The sequence below is a fragment of the Epinephelus fuscoguttatus genome, linkage group LG23, assembly GCF_011397635.1.
Source record: "Epinephelus fuscoguttatus linkage group LG23, E.fuscoguttatus.final_Chr_v1".
Classification (NCBI taxonomy): Eukaryota; Metazoa; Chordata; class Actinopteri; order Perciformes; family Serranidae; genus Epinephelus; species Epinephelus fuscoguttatus.
The window spans coordinates 23,809,576-23,830,466 of NC_064774.1; the positions used below are offsets into that span (position 1 = coordinate 23,809,576).

The 20,891-nt window shown below is 40.9% G+C and overlaps 1 protein-coding gene across 1 annotated transcript in view; it reads right to left on the bottom strand.

Moving 5' to 3' along the window:
- The window catches only part of LOC125883561 (collagen alpha-1(XXV) chain), a 191,514-nt gene that overhangs the window by 32,917 nt on the left and 137,706 nt on the right, over positions 1–20,891 (bottom strand). Inside the window, exons 9-14 of the mRNA XM_049567941.1 lie at positions 19,712–19,747; positions 11,885–11,911; positions 10,422–10,466; positions 6,650–6,694; positions 5,983–6,009; positions 3,499–3,543 (exon numbers count right to left, since the gene is read on the bottom strand). Of these exons, the coding sequence (XP_049423898.1) occupies positions 3,499–3,543; positions 5,983–6,009; positions 6,650–6,694; positions 10,422–10,466; positions 11,885–11,911; positions 19,712–19,747 (225 nt within the window). The remainder of the gene's footprint in view (positions 1–3,498; positions 3,544–5,982; positions 6,010–6,649; positions 6,695–10,421; positions 10,467–11,884; positions 11,912–19,711; positions 19,748–20,891) is intronic.

Genomic DNA, 20,891 nt, shown 5'->3' on the forward strand with positions numbered 1-20,891 from the left:
CAGCACAGCGGGAGCAGGTAATGTCTTACACACAATAAATAAATAATATAAGGAGTGGTGGCAAGTCACAAAGTGCATTTACTCAGATACTGTAAGAACAGCTGTAAGATACCTGTGTACATGTGTTTGACACCTATAGTTACTATGACTTTGCATATAAAGATGGTACATCCAAAATACTTCTGTGTAGCAGTTTAATTAAACACCACTTTATGAGCGAGCTCAATATAAACTAATATAAAGTGTTATTTTGACACAGAGCTCCTCCTCAAGACACGGCCACAAAGATTAGGTAATAATGCAGGACCTTAGATGATGTTGTGTTTCAGTGGTGTTAATTCTTACAGCATCTCTAAAGCTCACTAATTAACATGTTACATCTTTGTTTGACCCCTACGAAAAGGACTGTATAAAAAAAAACGATTGTGTTTTTTCCCGGAGGTTATGTGCCGGACTGTTTCTTGGCCAGGGCCAGTTGCCAGGCAACCTGTGGAGACTCCAGGAAGTTGCTAATACTGGCCAAGAAATAGTTGGGCAAATAACCACCCATAAAATGGCAAATTATCGTTTTTACGGTTCAGTTTTTTTTTTTTTTTACAGATTACACAAGATATAATCGTTACTGAATGAACTGGAAAGGTGGACATTGTTACTTTTGGATAGAGCTAACTTTGAGGTTTTCCTGTTTCAGCAGTCTTTATTTTAAGCTAAGCTAACTTGCCGCATACTGTAGAAACATATTGAAGGGAAAGTTCAACCCAAATTCCAAAATTACACATTTTTCCTCTTTATAAAAGTAGAAAATTGTCGCCACATGAAACTGCTCACACGAAGGTCTGTGGATTATCTTGAGTAACCAGGACAGGATTTCTGGAAAGAGACATTGCTGAGTTTTTTCAATTCAATTCAATGCACGCTGAGTGCCATTGAGTTTCATTATATCAGTGAGAAGGCAGACATCTCTACGGCTGATACCTCCAACACTCGGCAACTCACCAAAACAATCTAGATGGATGAATATATTTTTTAATTTTGGGGTGAACTGTTTCTCACCATTCTTGGCAAGATAGCAAAAAGCTTGTTTTACAAAACATCAAATTACTCCTTTCAATAGTTTTGAAATTAATATAAAACCACTTGACGACAGACAAACGGTGGCTCTCGGGCCTCACAGGTATACTGTTTGCGTAGAAAGTAGTTCCATAATAAAAAAATACAATGCATAGCAAGCACTTTTACATTTGATACTTTAGTACTATTAATTAATATGTTTGTTCCAATACTCTTTACTTTTAATAGAATACTTTCACACTGTGGTATTTCTTAGATAAAGGATCTGAGTACTTCCTCTGTCACTGACTAAATGCAAAGACTACCCAATAATAAATGGTATTACACTGTAGTTGTTGTCTCATCTAAAGCATAAAACTTTATAGCTTCTTCATTTATGATCCACAGAGTAACAGATTGTCTCTAATGATGAGAGGGAAAGAGATTTAAACTTGCGTGCATCTAACAGAGTGTATATATCCTGTCATTTAGTCTCTTTCACACTCCGCAGATCCCCCGCCGTCAAAACAATCTCCCTTTGTATCAAGCGAAGCCCGGTCCGACTGCTTGTGCTGCCATTTCTCTCCCCTCCTCTGCACTCCCTGAGGTCTCTCTCTGCTCACCATACCGAAGCTTTCGCTGCTTCACCTCTCACCCCGAGTTACCACAGTTTCCCCGCAGTGCGTGCTGTGTATTGTTAACTTTGGCATCTTCAGCGTGGAAGACTAAAGATGCTCTCCCCTCCCCTCCTCTGTCCCCTCTACTCTCTGGTTTCCTCTTCCGCCAGTGAAACAATAACATCAGAGATGAGCGTCGGAACAGACACACAGCGCCGATGACAGGAGGCTTAGCTTGTTGAATGACATGTAGCTTTCTCCTGTAGCTGATCCTGCGTGCGTATATGAGCACGCATTAGACGTTTTTTTAACTTGCACTGAAAATTCAATCAATCCTTGATGTATGTGACATATGTTAGACTCATCTGGATGTATGCTGAGTTATATCTTGATTAAAAAAGCAATTATTAATACCATATGTTGTGCGCTTTTTTACATCCTGGCATTGACGACCAGAGAAGGTGAGGTAATCCTATCCATACTGATGAAAAAATCCCCACCGTTTCCAGGTCTTTACACTACCTTCTGTTTTTATTGTGAAATACACGAGTACGCTCTTGAAGAATGAATGGCAGGTGACTGGCTACAGCAGTCTGAATTCCCATGGCACTCAATTCCGCTTTTTCTTTTTCACTCCTGCAGCGAAAACCCTTTTTTTCCCCCCTCGCTTTTACTGCGCTGAGGTAGACCAGATCAAAGCAGTGCTCGAGCTGCAAAGTTTTATCACCCTCTACTTTCCTTTTTGTTCACTCATTCTCCACAGATGATATCCTGCATCTGTTTCCCTCAAATGGTGTCTTTTTTGGCAGCCATGTTCGGCAGTCTTTTAAAAAACCAGAGTACCCATAAAGTGAGAAGTTATCAAAGTTGTTCTCTGCTGAACAGCAATAAATTGGCAGTGACATTTTGAGTACACTGCTTCTAGTCCACTGGTCCATCAGTTGTGTTTTGTTTTTATACCTAACCCTGTGTTTCTAGTAAAAAGCGGCATCTCCAGTGCATTAAAAAAAATCAGTGTTTTGTGTCTGCTATTTGTTCTTAGCAACTGTATTATCATTTTTTGGCAACTTTGGGAAGAATCTTTATCTTTTCCCAGAAGTGTGAGCAATTTGTGGATGGGCTGAATCCACATTTTCAAAGAATCGTTTATTCCAATCCATAATAGTTTGCTTTCTGGATGGCTTTCAGACAAATCTGAAGGGTAAAGAGACCCAAATTTTGTCATGAGGTCACCCAATACAAATAGGGCTGTGACCTATTTTCGTAAATGCTGCTTTAACAAAATAATAACAGCAAAGGCGGCGTAGCAAGCCCTGGATAGGACGTCTGATCTGCCTCTGAACATGATGTCAAAGTACGAACACAAAACAAAACAAAAAAAATTTTCCCGAAAACAAAAGCTTTTTGGACAGAAACGTGAATCTATTACTCTAGCAATCTGTCCAGCAGAGCTCCACTCTGCCTTTTGTTGGAAATGGATCCCAACTTGACAAGCTGTCTTGATGATAAATGGTCCCAAATTAATGCAGGAGCCATCCGACCAGAAAATGTAGCGTCAGCATAGCATAGCAATTAAGTCCACATTAAGCACAAAGGAGGCATCAAGTGCCAGGATGATTGCTGTTGTGCAGCCTTGACTGCAGCTGATGGCACTTGACCTCAGCTACTTCTGCTGCTGCTGCTGCTGCTCGCCACAGATCTCCTCTCAGATGGCTAACATTAACTTTTTTTTTTTTATGTTTTCCGGCCACAGCCAGACTCTGCTGTTTCTCTGTGCAGCTTCCAAGACATAAACAGTGAGAATGAAAGGTGAGGTGAGGAATTTACATACCTTCTCTCCTGTATCACCTTTCGGTCCGTCTTCACCCATATCGCCCTGTGATGAAATCACACAGAGGTACTCATAATCTGTCTGTTTTGATGGCACAAAAAGATAGCTGAGAATCTAAAAACCTAAAGAACAAAATATTAAACGTGATCGCCAGGTTGTTTAAACACACATAACACACAGTAGGACTTTGACAGTTCTGCTTATTCTGTGATTGACTGCCGTGTAAAACAGCGTAATGGATGCTTGGAGAAAAGGCCAAGAATATCGTAGGGAAGACAAAGTACCATTACTGTACAAGTTAAATTCACTTTGGTCACTAACTGAGTCATCACACATGGTTCAAATATGATTTTAGGTGATGTAATACACTCTGTGGGGCATTGTGGAGGTCTTAACTGCTGGCATTAGCTGTGAAGAACTTCACTTCTGAATTCACAACTTTTCCATCTTCACTGTATGAAAAAGAAAGAATGTCAGGGCTGTTTTTAGCCACACTATGTCAACGTGGCACTATGGATGGTAATGTCAGTTTGAAATATCTCAACAATGGACGGACTACCATGAAACTTTGTCCAGACAATTGACCCTAATGACTTTCCCTCCAGCTCCACCATGAGGTTGATATTTGTGGTTAAGATCGAGATGTCTCTATTATTTGATGGATTGCCATGAAATGCGATACACAGATTCATGTCTACCTCATGATGAATCGAATGGTGTTGGTGATCCTTTAAATTTTCCTCTCGCACCATCACTGCTCAACATCAGCATGTTAGCACACTGACGTTTAAGTCAAAGCCCTGCTGTTCCAATGTACAGCCTCACAGAGCCTATAGAGTGTCGATAGAATGCTTATAGTTGCATGGTTATAAGTTCCTGATTAGAAGGTGAGCAAATCCAAGGATTTCAAATAAAGTCTTATGTCCTTGTGGGGCACACTATCCTCATGATGTAAGAACTTTAAGAAAATTAACCTATTGTAATAAGCTCTGTGCCTCTCAAGCAATCAGTCTTTATCTGTTAGAGGCTGGCACTGCTTTCCTGAATTTGCCTTCTGGCTCTTTAGTTAGCAACCAAAGCCAAAAACAACAATTTATATTAACATATTTGGCTCCTCTCGAAATAAAAGCTCATAGTACTTTGGAGTGAGTTTCAGCGCTCTCTTTGGCAGTCTTTTCACCGTCTTTCACTTTTCATAAATCCACATGGTTCTATATTAGGTAAATGATAGCCTAATAGATTGTGAATCATACGATGACTAGCAACTCCAAGGATTTGGAATCAAAGGTTGGGTCCTTGTGGAGACTATTAAAAAGGAACTTCAAGAAAGTGAGCTTATGATAACAGGCTTAGATGCATTGTCGTTCATTTTTCTATCTATGAATCTATTGGTTGAAGTGTCGAGTACAGTCAGGAAGGTTTTTTTTTGTTTTTTGTTTTTTTTTTAAAAGTGCTTTCCTGAACTTGCTTGCTGGCCCTTTACTCAGCGAACAAAGCCAAAAGCAGCAGTTTATGTTAACAGATCTGGCTCCTCTTAAAATAAAAGCTTGCAGTGTTTTAAAGCTGTGATTCCCAACCTGAGGAAAGGGACTCGACATGATTCAAAAGACTGGGAATAAGATATTAAACATATTCCGCCACAGCGATGGTTTATTCTGTCTAATATTTGTGTTTTTACTATTAAATAACAATTAGTTTCCCCTTTTCATGCTTATGAAAACAGTTTTTGAATGGAACATCTCTCTTTAGTTAGACTGCTCATAAACATGCAACCTGTGACAAGGCCAAGAAAAGACATCACAGCCTCACTTGAACCTGACTGACCTGAACTCAAGCCAAGGCAATTTCCTCTAATGCAGTTTCTATAACTGTAAATTAAGCCATTATTTGCATCCATTCTCCGCAGGACACCCGTGATGCTGTGAGTGGTTGTTGCTAGGAGATTGGCTATGTGGCCGCGCGGCCTCATTATTACAGTGAATCAGGTGCGTTAATGATCTGGAATATGTCTCTGATTTGAAGAAAAACTCAGAGCAACAACAGAGAGCAAGTGCCTGAAGGCCAGTTTTGTGGTCGATGAAGAACATTGAGTCATCACCTCCCTCCCCATGCTGTCTCGCTCTGACTCCGTCAGCGTTCGCACCTCCCACCCGCTGCTGTCCAACAACAGCGAAAAAGGGCACCATTAGAATTAGGGAATGGAGAGAATAAGGCTGCTTTTCATCACTGAGGCTATTGTGTGGGTTCTGTTTCTTGGTCTCCTCCAAGGCCTGGACTTGGGAGAAATTGGGTTCAATTTTGTGACTCACTGAATCACTGACTCACTGACGGCCAAATCTCAGAAGGGTGTCACCTTTGAAAAAACAAGCCGGAGTTGTGTAAAGTCAGAGGCAGAGCTGCCGTCACGGCGGCTGGTCTGACACATGGTGGGATATCAAGACTGATGCTAACAATAATGTTTGGTGATCTGAATTAGCACTTTACCTTTTCACCTCGCTCTCCCATTTCACCCTGTTGGCAAAGAAAGCAGAGTGTTAAACACAGAAAAGCTCAGGGGGAGTTGGGTTCAGTTGGGGAATTATTGCGGCCACTAAGGGTCAGATAGTATCTGGGGTTAAATTCATGTTAGATTACGGACGTTCTCTTGTGTTATGGCTGCTTTTGCCCCCAGACATACCCTCCACTATCGGATTTTGAAATATTCCTAAAACTTGCACTGTCATTACTTAAAGTTGTCAATATTAGCAGGCCAGAATCCTACTTACAATGATATTTCACCACAGATCTAATTAATTTAAACCTATATGTAGGTACCATTATCACATTTAATCACACCTATGGATATCTGCTATTAAGTGTACTTATTCATACATTGGCAAATTCAGATCATGATAACATCACATTCAGCAAAGACGAATGAAAAGATGTGTACATGTATGTCCTCTAAAGAAGAATGGAAAACAAGATGTATAAAAAGAAGTATAAGAAGAAAAAAAAGAGGCAAAAATGTCCAAAAGTGAAAAAGAAGAGAAAACCTCTTAAATGGGAAAGGATGAAAAATTAGAAATGACTTCAAAACAAGAAAAATTAAAAAATACAATGGCCATTAAGTGACAAGAATTAGAGCACACAGAATATGTGTGCACCAGACCTTGATTCCGGGGACACCGTCAAATCCTGGGATGCCAACATCCCCCTATGGACAGCATAACAGACACACAGTGGCTGTATTCAGTGTGCTGTCTCAGCAGTGTGAACTCTGATTTAAGGTCAGGAGATACAGAAAGCTTTTTTTGTTAAATAGTGATAACCTCTAACCTCACCAGAGGTTAAGTTGGTGTCAGTGGACAGGTGTTATGCATTTGCAGGATAACGAAGCAGTAGATAGGACACATAGTGTATTTATCGGTATTTATTTTGCAAGAAATGGACTCTCCACATATTGTACAGCTACAACTGAATAAATTCCACACAATTAAAAAAAAAAGAAAGCTCTGAAGTATAAAGTCTCGAAACCACAAACTTAATCTGAAAGTAGAGAGGATAAACAGGCTGATTAAAAGCTTAATTATCTCTGGTTGGGTTCTGAACATGAGCAAAAGAAGAAAGCCAAGTCCATCTGATGAATGCCAGCTCGCTGTTAGTGTGAGCCTGAATCCCTGCTCTCTGCGGACGCCACTGAGAAACCAATCTCCGTCCGTCTGTTGCCAAAAACAATTAACCTCCTGACCTTTGCAAACCTACCACATCATTAGCTTTTTAAAAGAGAAGCAGATATTCCTCAAACCAGAGAGACAACTTTAACTGAATTAAAGCTGTAACTGATAACTTTTATTAAAAAAAAAACCTCAACATTTTTCATATTTGCTGAAACTGTCTCGATATTCACATAATCAGTGAGGAAAAAATTACACTCAAGCCCCTAAAGCCTGATTTATGGTCCTGCGGCATACCTACAACATACCTACGTCATTGCCGTGATGCCGTTGTGAACCCTTTGAACTTCTCCATCACTCCATTTCGTCGCGGTGCAATTCACCGCCAGAGCGGTAGGAGGCTGCGTTCCTTTCCTGAATGGTTATCGTCGTCTCTAGTTGATTCTTTGTTTAGCTTCCGGCTTTTCCGGTCACAGAGAAATGAACGCGGAGCACGGACAGACGGCTCCGTCCGTATCCGTATTGAACGTTCAGCATAAATGGGCCTTAATACTGCAACATATGTGCAGCATCTACATCGCAACAGAAGATGTTTAAAGATGGCGGGGATGGCACAATCTGGAAATACGGAACCGGAAATGCGTTGCTACCAAGCAAACCAATCACAGCCCTCTCGGTCTGCACTGGGTCTGCGTCGCCTCGACATGTACCTACATTTTTGGGGAGGTGCACGTCAGGCTACGCCGGGGGCTACGGGGAGCCTTCTGCGTAGCCACGTACCCTACGACGTAGCGACGTCGTTAATTTAACGCAGGACCGTAAATCAGGCTTAACGGTGATTTATTTTAGCATACGGTTTAGCTGGTGGTCAGTGCTCACAAACTTTCTCAATTCACAGCTAAACAGTACACTAAACAATGTTTCTAAAAATGTAGGCAATGCAGTAACAGAATCTTGATTCGTACTTGATCAGTGCTGCCTAGTTTGGCAGTTTGACAGCACACAAACTGTGATTGGCACGACTGACAGCTGTGTGAGAGAGTCCTCGGCTGTGATTGGTTGTTTTTGGTGCACTACGGTTGCAAATGCCATTGGAAGCACTACACAGAGGTGGACGTTCATAGCTGCAGACACATTTTATTACGAACTGCGCCCAACACTATAACAAGACAAACCCACCAATGCGACAGCTATCTGAACCACGCTACTATGCTACACTGTAGACCAAATGTAGCAATAATCTTATTCATAATTCATAATAAACGTAGGCATGATTCACTTAGGCAACGAGATGTAACCTCTGCCATCACCTTTATCCTACCCTTAACCACCTCTCTTTTAATGTAATACTTAATAGCTAATGTCAGCTAATCGTTAGCATAGCATGATGTAGCCTTACCTTTACCCTAACTTTAACCACCTCTCTTTTAATGTAATATTTAATAGCTAATGTTAGCTAATTGTTAGCATAGCATAAGTAATGAGATGTAGCCATACCCTTACTTTAACCATCTCTTTTAATGTAATATTTCATAGCTAATGTCAACTAATCATTAGCATAGCATAAGAGCTAATGGGGCTAATTGTGGTCATATGTGTAGGTATGGTGGGTGGGTCATGTAGCTGCTCCAGCTGCAGCTACACCTACTCTCAAAGAGGCAGAGGAGCATGATTTTCTTCCTCAAGATTATTTGTCTCGTGTACTTCTTTCAGAATATAGTGACAGTTTCACAAAGTTATTTTCATAAAAGTCACGATCTGTAGTTTTAATGTAGCCAGGATGGAAAATAAAGTAATCTATTATTTAAATTAAATTACATGTCAATGGGCTGTTGGATACTGACCATTTTCCAAGGAACACTGGGTTACTGGATGTTCTTTTGTTTCATTATGGTAACAAACCTTGATTTTTTTTTTTTTTAACAATGTTCTGTTTCATGAAGAATTGTGACACTATCTGTATGTATGATCTGTGTTTAGGGAGTATCCCGTCAGCTACACACTAGTGGTGAACGTCTTCATAACTGCTGGAAACATGTATCATCTATCAGCCCACATATGGGAGTCATTGACATAATTATAATGATATATTGCCGTAATGATGATGGAGTCTGATTAAAAACTCCTAAACTGGGGCTGATAAGGTTTGCATTAGTAATCAGCCCTTTTCAGTGGATATCTATGTCAGATCAATATGATGTCTGCCAGTCAACCTGCCACTGCTGGCAGAGCAGCCTTTACTGCTTCAGACTTCAACTTTCTGCATGAGTGACAGCTACATACCATAACAGATTCTCTTTTATAACTGCATTGCACAGCATTGGAGTTCTATTTCATGCTGGCAAGCCCCACTCCTTACACAAGTATGGAATTAGGCCTTCAGCTTTTGCTGTCTCCAGAGTCAGTATGGCTTTCACTCTGGTTTCTATTACAGCCATGCGTGCCTCTCCGCTCATATCTTTATAAATGCATGCTTGAGATTAGAAAGATGGCGCCTCTCAAATCATCTCCCCATTCATTCTCGTCACTCATGCCGTCGTTTGCTCTGGAATAAATATGCCTTTCCATTTTCCCCCATTGTGAAACACCTGCACTGTGTCTCCTTTATTCGCTTTGAGAATGAAATGCAGAAATGGGCCGAGAGTGTGAGCAGATTCGCAGGCTGCTTGAAACGGCACTTTGTGGTTAAGACTTGAGGATGCAGCCCAGGGGATTTCTCCCAAATAGGATGGCGGTTTGAAATTGTCAGAATGCATGGCAGAACTTTTCTAATATGAAAAGTGCAACATGTGGCCAAAAAGACTAATGAAAACGCTAAGTATGTTAAAGTGAGTCTTTTGAAGATAAAATACTTTCAGGTGTGGATGGAAGTTATAGCTCTCTGAACTTTTTTTATGTGTAGTATTTTGTGAGGGAAGCGTTATACCATGTTGAGGCTAAATTTAGAGGGGCTGCTCGATGTAAGTGAAACAGTTCAGCATGATGAATTTGCTGCAAAATTAAAAGTATCCATCTGTACAAGACAGCTTACTGAGTCTTGAACCTGTTTTTTTTAATTAATAAGTGAAACGACATCATGTTTCCCAGGCAAATCTACCTGTTTAATTCTAAAATGATCACCTGGATTTTTCACCCTTTTCTCTGAAAAATACAATTTTACAACTGAATAAGATAAATGATCTGTTACTAAAACTAGTCTAAACTAGTACAAATAACAGCAAAAAAAGTTGGGGATAGTAATGTGTCTGCTTATATGAGTGACCTCACCTTCAGTCCATCAACACCTGGGATGCCAGGAGGCCCGATTGAACCCTGAGAAATAAACACAAAGGCCTTTAGGTGTTACATTACACTCAACAATCACACTGTGTTTCGTTTGCAAAAACCTGAAAGCATGTTACACTGCAGAGTTATGGTTGTCAAAAATTCAAATATGACAATGTAAATCATCTCCCAGAGGACGCAACACCGCAAAGAAAGATGTTGAAAGAACTGTAATCAACAAAACTACCTTCAAAGGTCGACACAACAGGCCTGCGTATAGTTCCCATTCCCACAATACATATTTGCATGCCATATTCTAAGATCTGCTAAGTTATGGATGATACAGGTACAGGGCAAGACTCGGAGTTGAGAATAGTTCTGCTAAATTGCAAACTGAGAGTCTTTATATAGTATGTACTATGGCTCTTATGTTTGCATGCACTTCTTTAATATACTTAAAGCAGATGATTTAGACTCTGTGGTTGTACTAAGCATGTTTTAATGAGCTCCCACTCTCTTGCAGAGCGGTTTGCTTACGTTGGCTATTTGAGCTGCTCCGTAATAAAAATGACTTACTTTTACCACGGTCACATTTATAGATATATCAGAGATGAGTGAAACATAGGCTTGACGCAATGAAAAAAACTATTTTATCATGTCTTATACATCCAGGATATCTCTCAGGATGAAGGAGAATGTATCACATGACTGAGTGAAAGTTGATAGAATATGTTCAAGTATATGATTCACACTTTTATCATGTAGTGCCACCAAATCAATCAGCAAGGTGGTGAAACATGAATAACTGTTGACGTGGCTTCTCTGCTAAACACCGCGCTACACCCGCAGTAGATCTAATTGAGCAGCCTCGGGGCCTGGCTTATGAGTCATTAACACGGCGGTGTGTCATCATTGACCCCTCTGCACACCCCCTCCCACGCTGACGGGAGGCCTTGCCGACAGATGACAGCGCAGACAGGAAGTGTCTGATTGGGTTACACTGAACAAACACTGGCAGCTACCTGATGGCTGGATATGGCTTACATCTGTTCCCCACATCAGCGCCGCCAGGGACCCGCGGCCTGTATCGCAGCACTTAGCTCCGGGTTCTCTGTTCTCTGTCTCTTTTTCTTTCCCTCCTCGTGTTGTTCGAGCCCTAACTCTCCTTTTGTCTATTTACTTACCCTGACTGTGGCCCTGCGTCACTAATCTCCAAGTAGACGCATTCAACACCCAGCACTTTTTCTTTTTTTAAGCCATTTACGCAACTTGTGCACGGTTAATATCAAATACAAGACATTATTCTAAAGAAATCTTTTGCTTTACATTAGAATTAAAAGCTTTTCAATGTGAAATATATTATTGATGTCATTCAGTTGATGACTAAGTCAGAGAATCTCATTTTATTTAATTCAAAAGAAAAGTAAGAAAAGTCAGTGGGACTATAAATCATTCTCCGCACTTACCTTCTGCCCTTGTGGCCCCTCAGGTCCCTATAAATGAAAAGAGAGACAAAGCGAGAGAGAAAGTGAGTGGAAGAGAAAGAGAACAAAAAGAGTCCATGTCTGATGAAATAATATAATTTCCACAGCCAACACAGTCACAGCAGACAGACTGGCAGGGCTTCTGGTGGGATTTCATACTGTGAGTACACACCCTTCGGGCAGAACCGAATCACAATCAATCCCTTGTTTTATCCTTCGATGAAGAATGGAAATCACTCTGCGCTTTCTTTTCGTTGAGCTTCATCATAAACATTAATCTCTAATGAGACCATGAACAACAAAAACTTTTTTGCTTTTAAGTTAATCTTTTTATTCATTTAAGCAACTGTAAAAACTTGTTTGGCTGTTCCACATTCAACAGTCCAACACACAGAGAGCTTCATAACCTAAATGGGCCAATGGCTGGAAAGCCTCACAAAGCTAATAAGTTAGGGCAAAAAAGGCGCCACATCTCGAACTGAGATTTAACTCAGTGATAGATGTGTCTGGGAGAACAGTTTCTATTTTCAACCTGCTGTTTACCACAGTGAAATCGGACGCCATGTCAGGCGCTCAACACTCATCCACCAGAACCTGCACAACTGCTTTACGACTAAAATGAGAAACCAAGCTGAAAGTTAGTTTCTTCCACGTTGGCTCTGCAAGACTCTGAACTATTGCAGTACCCACGGCAGTTCATCAACACCTTTCTGCTTGGCTGTTATGACACCTCATGGTGGCCAACATTTTTCTCACTGTCGGCTCAGGATCGACGGCAAATGGTGCTATTTGGCTCATCACTCTTGGCTGAGTTGAAGCCAGGCAGACCTTATACCCCGCAAGCCCTCTGCAACAACAGCTTTCCTCGCTTTATTCGTGTTGATGCAGTATAATTGGCAGCACCTAAGATTCGGTCCCCTGATGAGCGTAAAAGGCTTGTGTGCCTGTATTCAAAAGCAGCCAGCGAGGACACATTCAGGTCGACAAGTTTGACTGTCAGTGCAAATTTCTGTGAAGAAGAAGTGTAGGCTGGTGGTGGCCAACTTAACGCCTTGTGGCCAAAGCACCAACGGATGCTTGGCGTCGCTAAAAGGACCATAATGACGGCCAATTTTCTGAGAATAAACTGTTTGTTCGAGCTTTCCATTATCTTGTTTGGGTCTTGTTGATGACCGAATAACTGACGCTCCAAACTTTCCCATTCTGAATTTCCATTTTCACAGAGTTAGCCTGTTAAAATCCCTGCAGCAACAAGTTCTCACATTTACAGAAACGGCCCACACAGTTGCAGCTCATTTATAGTGCATTCCATCTGCACTTATAACAAAAACCTCAATGAACAACTTTCATTATCCCAGCCGACCAAGAAAAAGGTTTTCCTCCCGCTTGCCTTTAAAAGCCTTTGTTGGCTGTCCTCAGTAGGGTTTGGTAAACATCTTTATGACCTACTAGGTATGTGAGAGCATGTGCCACTCGCCTGAGCGCTAATTAGCTTGGCTACATCTGAGAGCACTCAGGAGCTACTGGCTGAAAAGGAGATTTTTTCACAGAGTCAAGAGCTCTTGAGGAAGTCTCGGTCCTGGCTCTTTTGTTCTCAACTTTGGAGCCTGGACATAACTGGGAAATTAAAATGTAAAATAATCCAAACATTTTCATTAGAATAGATAATTCAACTTAAAGTATTCATCATGACAGCACATGCTCAGCATATCGCACCTTAGCTGCCTCATTTCACCCTGACAAAGAAAAGGAATCCACAAATGCGCAATACCAACAGGGTGCCTATTGAAGTCGAGCATCCGAGCTCAAATACAAAGCGCTGAATGATTGCTGCCTTCATTCATGACTCGGAAATAACAAACAATGAAGCGATTGCCAGGTCGATTCCCACACTCAGTCTGCAGTTGAACCCTCAGCCACTTGAAGAACCTCGAGAGTGTGCATTTCTCGCTCAGCATCCACAGAATAATATTTGGGCTGATCAAAGCTCAGTAAAGCTTCATGTTAGAGCTTTGGAGTGGAGGTTAAGAGCCTTTGTTCAAAGCTTCTGTTTCACTTAGAAGGTCTTTGAAAAAGCTGTGCAATATAATGCTCCTATTTAAGGTGCTTTCCACTTTAAAGTGAATTTATTTTGTTACAACCGGGGTCTTATTGTCTTAAGTTTGACCAGTGTAGCTATAGGTTAGCATAACATTATGCTCACCATCATCACTCTAGAGATTGTGTGCTTTATTTAAACTGCCTACGTGGCTTTTCATTTTGTCAGACCTTTTAATCACACTAGCTTTACTGCTATTACTACTGTAAACAAAACAGCAGCTAGCAAGGATATGGCACACACTGACTGTACAGACCACCCAATCAACCGAAAAACTTTATCTAAGAATAGCTGTGAAATGCATTGAATTATCTTGACTCTCATTGGATTCCAGTTTCCAGTGAAGTGTATTTGTCTATATTATCCACAACGATACTGTTGACTACAGAGACTGTTAGTAAGGATGGATAATGTATCTTCACTTCCTCCTACTGCACGAAAATAAAGCCAAAATACCCCAGATACAGCCGCTGCCATCATGCACTGCCCATACACACGTCAACAATCACGAGCTGTGCCATTGATCTCGAGCACACTGATTGACACACAAAGCTGTCAGTCGTGATGTCACATCCCCTTTTTATAACATCAAATAACTTACTCAAATCAAACTTATTAGCAAAACCAACACTTGAACAAACATCAACGTGACAGGAACTACCAAAGATGACTGAAACCATTCCTGGGAAAAATTTATTTGACACGCACTTGATGTTTTAGTTTGGCCCATGTCCCATCTGCTAACATGGAGCCAGCCACCAGGGGGCGATCATGGTAATTTGGCTTCACTTTTGGGGAGCTGTCATGTCGTCCATCTTTATTATACAGTCTATGGTTGGTTGACTACAGTATTACGTTAACCTATAGGCAGTGAGTGTTGTAGTAACCACTTAGGTCTCTGAGTCACGTTCTTCCTAATATTTTTAATACACATTACAATATGTAATAACACACATTGCAGATATTGTCTTGAAGCTGATTCTGATATTATTCAGACTAAATATTTTTAAACAAAATGTAAACCAAAATATAGAGAAAGAAAATTTTACAGTGCTTGGTAACTCTAAGGAGTTCCTCTGGCAGGTTTTACCAAGAAGGAGTTCTTGAAGTTTTGATGACCGAGCACCAACTGAGGGAGCCAGCATGTGATTGAGAGTTGTTGACTGAAATCGCTTTACTTTACTACTTAACTTTAGCTAAAAGCAGTAGCACTGATGGCAGAAGGTAGTTATTGATCCTCATGAAGTGTCAACCAGTAGTTTTCGTCAGGTTGTCATTCCTAACCTGACAGAAGCTTGTTAGTGGCCGACCACAACCAGTGTATTACATATAAGCTGTTGAAAGTGGAATAGACCACAGGTGATTATATTATAATGCATGCATTTCATGCCACGTTCAGGGGTCGCACAAAATGTTTGAGGGCCACCAATGGCCAGTGGGGCGTACTTTGGGCAACTATGTTGTAGACCAGTGGTTCCCAACTGGTGGGTTGCCACCAGGGACCTTCGACCCACTTCTGGACCGTGAAGGTCAATTCTAAATGGACCGCAAGTGACTCGGGAACAAGTCAATTTTGTAAAAACACTTTATTTTTAATTAATTAATTAATTAATTAATTAATTTTTAATTACTTTAAGTATAGTGAATTTCTAGCACAAGCTTTTATTTTGAAGTGCTGTTTCCTGTCGTAGAGTGAGTGAATAACGGACATCTATTTACCAGAGGCAGCAAACTAGCTCAGTGACATGGCCAAATGCAAGTATGACGCTGAATATATTAAACTTTGTGGCCCTTGAACTAATCACAAAGGAGAAATCATGGACCCCGTGGCTGCACCAGTTGGAACCACTGATCTAGGGGAAATTTGGACTTACAAACCATATTTCAAATTTACATCTTATTAAATTCATTGTCAGGGACTGTGTACAAAAACCTTTATTTTCAAATCGCACTGCAAATAATAATTGACGAGATTGAATGACATTTTGGTCAGTTGATTAGCTATTTATTGTTTGAGCTCTAAACTCAAAACAGCAGAAGTGAAGAGATGCTTTGAGCCAGATTTAGGTACAATATCACTACTTTCCATCTGCAGCTTCTGAGCAGTGAGCACAACCTAATTAACCCAGTATTTCTAAAATCTGGATTATGGCCTTGTCTGTAGGTATTCCTCTTAAAATGATGACAGTAAGACCCAGGTTGTAAAAAGAAAAAAAAAAGAAAAAATACTTTAATAACGAACAGATTTGTTCCACTGAAAGAAAAAGCTTGTTGCCTATTGATGTCAACATTTGCCGCAACATTGTTTGAGTCCACCGAGCATGTCCTGAGCCATTTACTCACATCTTTGTTCCTCATTATTGGCTTCACATTAAAAGGAAACTTAGTCAAGGACACCAAAATATTATAGGTATGTCCTCATTATACAGGCATATTAAGTAAATTACATCCCAACATGCATGCATTGTGGGTAGTTATGGAATGAAAAGGATGTAGAAGGGGAGCTGCGAAATTCTGCATCAAAATTAAAAATAACACCAAAAAGCAGAACATTTTTTTAAGCTGCGGATGAAACACAACATACAATACGCCACTGGTTTTCTTATTTAGTCTTTCTGGAGCAAAATCAACTCCCAAATGAAAACTGTGTGCAAGGCTGCAAGCCACCTTTAGCGAGCTGAAGACCCCCTTAATTTACCCCAGAGAGACCTTATGGCACTGATGGTTTTGAATTGAGTCCTGAAAATATTTCCTCTTTCTTCTTCTTTTTCTTCTTCCCACCTCCCCCCTCCTCCTTGTTGCTCCACAAGAGCTTAATCCTTCTAACCAGCACCATATGTCCTGGAAGGCTGCTGGAAAACTCTGGAATCTACTTTTGCCTCCTTAACAATAGCATCTACATCAAAAACGCTGAGCTGTGTCAAGTGGGCGCTAGCTCCTAGAGCACCGTAAAAGTAGCAAAAAAGTTGGTTAAGGCTCGACCTCAAAATCCCTACCTCGAGTTGACTTGTGCAGATCTAAAAGTGCCGATCAAAGGTTATCCTTTCAGCTTGCTGCACAAAGTGGAGCCTATCGGTCTAGTAGCTTATGCACATCTAATTCATATTGATTTTCAAAGGCCAATCAAGGGTGCAGGCTGGTGTTTTGTTTCTGGATGGAGAATTTCTTTTTATTCCCTCTCCAGAGGTTTAACAGCCCAAATTATCATTTACAGAAACTTTTCTCTCTGATCCATTATCTTATCTTCGCTTTTTTTCCCCCTCCAAAGAGTAGCAAACAAACTGCTGTTGGCTGGAAACAGAAGCTCTGAAACTCCACTGTGTTTGAGCGGCCATGTCACATCACATGTTTTAATGACCTCTGGGACGTGCTCATCTCACGCTGCTTTATGGGGGGGGGGGGATTGATTTCCAAATGATGACATTAGTCCTTGTTAAAAGTACATTAGTGTCATGCTGTGTATATATACTCATGAAATAGTATGCCTTATTTCAAGAATTACAGGGAGCAGCGCTTATTTTTGATTCAAAGCTCAGTGCGAGGCCTCTGAGCTCATTTTGAATGGGATTCACCATTTGTCTTGTGGAGAAATATTCCAGCTGCTGTCATGAGCAGTTGTATAAGCACCGGAGACTTATGGGAACTCACCTGGGACCACTGGGAAATGTACAGAAAATTTTACATTCATGACAGTATGAATTTAGAAACAAAACCGTGCTGCTTTCACAGCTATGAGCACAAGTGGGATAATGGCTAAAACGTATAATTAAAGCCAACAAAAGCTGAAAACTTCAACAACATAAAAGCACAAAGAGGACAGAGAGTTAAGTGCATGTTAAGTGACCTATAAACAATTAGCAATTTTAGCTTTAAACTCCTCTTACTCTAGTTAATGCGTCTCTCTTGCCGCTTAAGTGTCGCCACCCTTTATTTTCTCTGTCCATTCCTTTCCAATCCACCAACTTTTTCCACGCCATGGAGAGGGTCAGAGATGGAATCAGAGATGAAAGCGCTTGATAGCACCTCCTCTGTCAGCTTCACTTACTCTCCCCTGCACTTGTGAAAGCTGACATCACCGAGTGTTTTCGCATGTCACGTTTTCCGTCTTTGCTTTCTCTGGAATTTGGCTTGACCTATTCGATGTAGCTTTTATGAGGAAACTTTAATCAAATGCTTTATTTGCTGAACACCACAAGTGGTATCCAGTTGCTGTTAACTGGAACAGCTTGTCCCTACTGTATGAGGGCGTTTGTGAGAAAAAACAAAAGTTTTTGCAGGGTATCATAAAATGTGTCATTAATATTCACCATATTACCCATAAACCGCCTTATGAATACCTCGTAAATTAAGTGCACTTTAAAAAAACATCCTAAATGGCATGATTGCTATGATGAACAGCTAAATTAAAATAGATGTAATGTGTTTTTGAGAGCATCACAATTTGTTATTAAAAACAACAAACAACAATGATGATCCCCATTATGTGTTTGGTCATGTGTGTGAGTTTATGTATCTGTCTGTCTGCAGATAATCTCGCAAACTACTGGACCAATAAGCCTATTATTTTGAGTGCACCTTTATGACTACACTGAAGTACCTCTCTTAGTTGTGGTGATTCCCATTTGTTAGAAAACCTGTTTGATGTTGTTTGTTGTACCGTCATTAGCCCCTTTTACACTGCCAGATTTTCCGCGAATGTTGGGCCGTTTTGCTGGCAAGCTGCGAGTGTTTAGACACACAGAGCTGGATTGGCGAGTTGATCCGAGGTGCCCAATTTTCCGCCTCGTAGGGTAGTCATATTGGCGGAACCCTTTCAGCTTAAACAGAACGAGGTGGCCTTCCACAACGGGAGGGGCTGTTGAAGACTTGTGGGAGGAGCTGTTGATGACGCCGCACATGCGAGCCACTGGCTTCCCTCCCACGTCACTGGTTATGTCACACACTGAGCTACATGTTTTGTCACTTGCTCACGCCCCCCATTGCCCCGAAAAAGGCGCGTTCTGTATAAACAAAAGTAGGTAGGCGGCATTTTGCCGCACTCCCCGATTTTGTTTTTATACTGCCAATAGTGAAAAAAGACTGATTGGGCTTCTCTGCAAATCTGCAAAACTCCTATCTAAAAAGGGCTATTGACTCCTGACTCTTCACTTCTCTTAACGGCACGTCTGCTAGAATTACAAGAATCATCCAGAGTGGCCGCGCTGAGGCAAGATTGGCGGATATCAGCACTCTACTGAGCTCATTTTTCTAGTTGAGCCAAATTAGGACACCGTTATAGTGACTGCATAGTGTAGCAAAGGCAGTAAGTCAGTAAAGGCTGATAATTCAGTGGAAAAAGATATTAAAATGAAAGTCAAAGAATTATTCAGCAACTTCCTAAATACTACAACCTGCCTGCAGATGGCATGAGCCATACTGCAAGGTTTTACATCTCTGGATTCTTTTAGCATTCAAAGGGGTACAAGTTTGTTGAGAAGACTGATGAAATGCTCATATCTGCATGGTAAATATGAAACTACTTCCAACAGGCTGTTAGTCGGTTTAGCATAAGTACTGGAAACAGAGGGAACAAGCTTGTCTGGCTTTGTCCGCTGGGAACAAAACCTACGAGCACCTCTAAAGCTCACTAATTAACAAGTCATATCTCATTTGTTTCATTCAGACAGAAGCTGAAACGTACATACAACCAGAAAGGAAAAGTTTGTACTTACCATGACTCCCATCTCTCCAGGCTGCCCTGGATCACCCTACATAAATACAAAACAGTCAATTAATTGGAAAGCACGTGGCTCAAGAATTCTCTGCAAAGTTGAGAACATGCATGGAGTTTAAAAATGATCATAAACACTATTTTGAGTTAAACAACTCAAATATTCTGGCAAATAATACAGTGTTTTCCACATCATGGTTGAATTCCCCATTTCTTTTAACAGCCGCTATGGTGCATCGGGGCCAGGTTGCCAAGCAGAGCTCAGCATTGTTCTGCTCATACACCAAGTTGGCTGGGAGGCATTTCATCATGCTGTGGCACCTGTACCCTTCACTGTCTCCGTCCAACAACCCTGTTCTACTCTCTGCTTTCGGTTCACGCCTGGCTCTTGGATGTTCCTACAGTTCTCGGGGTAGCAAAGAGACATATGCCATGGCCAGATTTGTATGCCAAAGACACGCTTGAACATTATTCCATTTTTGCCTCTTTGTGATAGCTACAGGACCGTTTTTACCACCTTCCTTCTGAGGGATTCACGGCAGGAGAAGCAAATCATGGGAGAAATAAAGCACCCCAGCGAGAGAAGTTTAATTTCTTGGAAAAACACAACAAGGATTGCAACTGCAACTGGAAGAGCTGAAAACAATAATCATCAAAAACTTGGAAAGAAGCAGATAAACAACACTTAATATTTTTGCACTCGCACTGTGAACTCTGCCAAGACAATAAAGATCAGCTGGAGCCCTTCGGAAAGGTTTTATGGCTGAGCATAATTGACAGGCCTTTTTCTGTTTCTCCTTTCTCTCACAGGCAGAGTGCACATAAATTAGTGTGATGCCAGTGACAGGCTTAAAGATGTGGAAAATGTTACGTTATAATGAAAAACAACCAAGTTAATGTAAATCCATACAGGGAGGCATTCTCTTGGGAGCATATATACGTTTAGCTGAAGACATTAGGGCAATGAACTGCATCATAGTTTGTCTAGTCTTCATTAGAAGGTTTTCGTTGGGATAAACCCTCCTGGCAGTTGGGTCACAATCAAATTGAATACAAGTACATAAAAAGCTGATGTTGTTTTACTCGTAATGGAAACAATGCACTGTTTTTTAAAGGGAAAACCCACAAAATTTTGCGGATCCAACACCATTAAAATGCAAATCTTTTAGCAGTTTAACAAA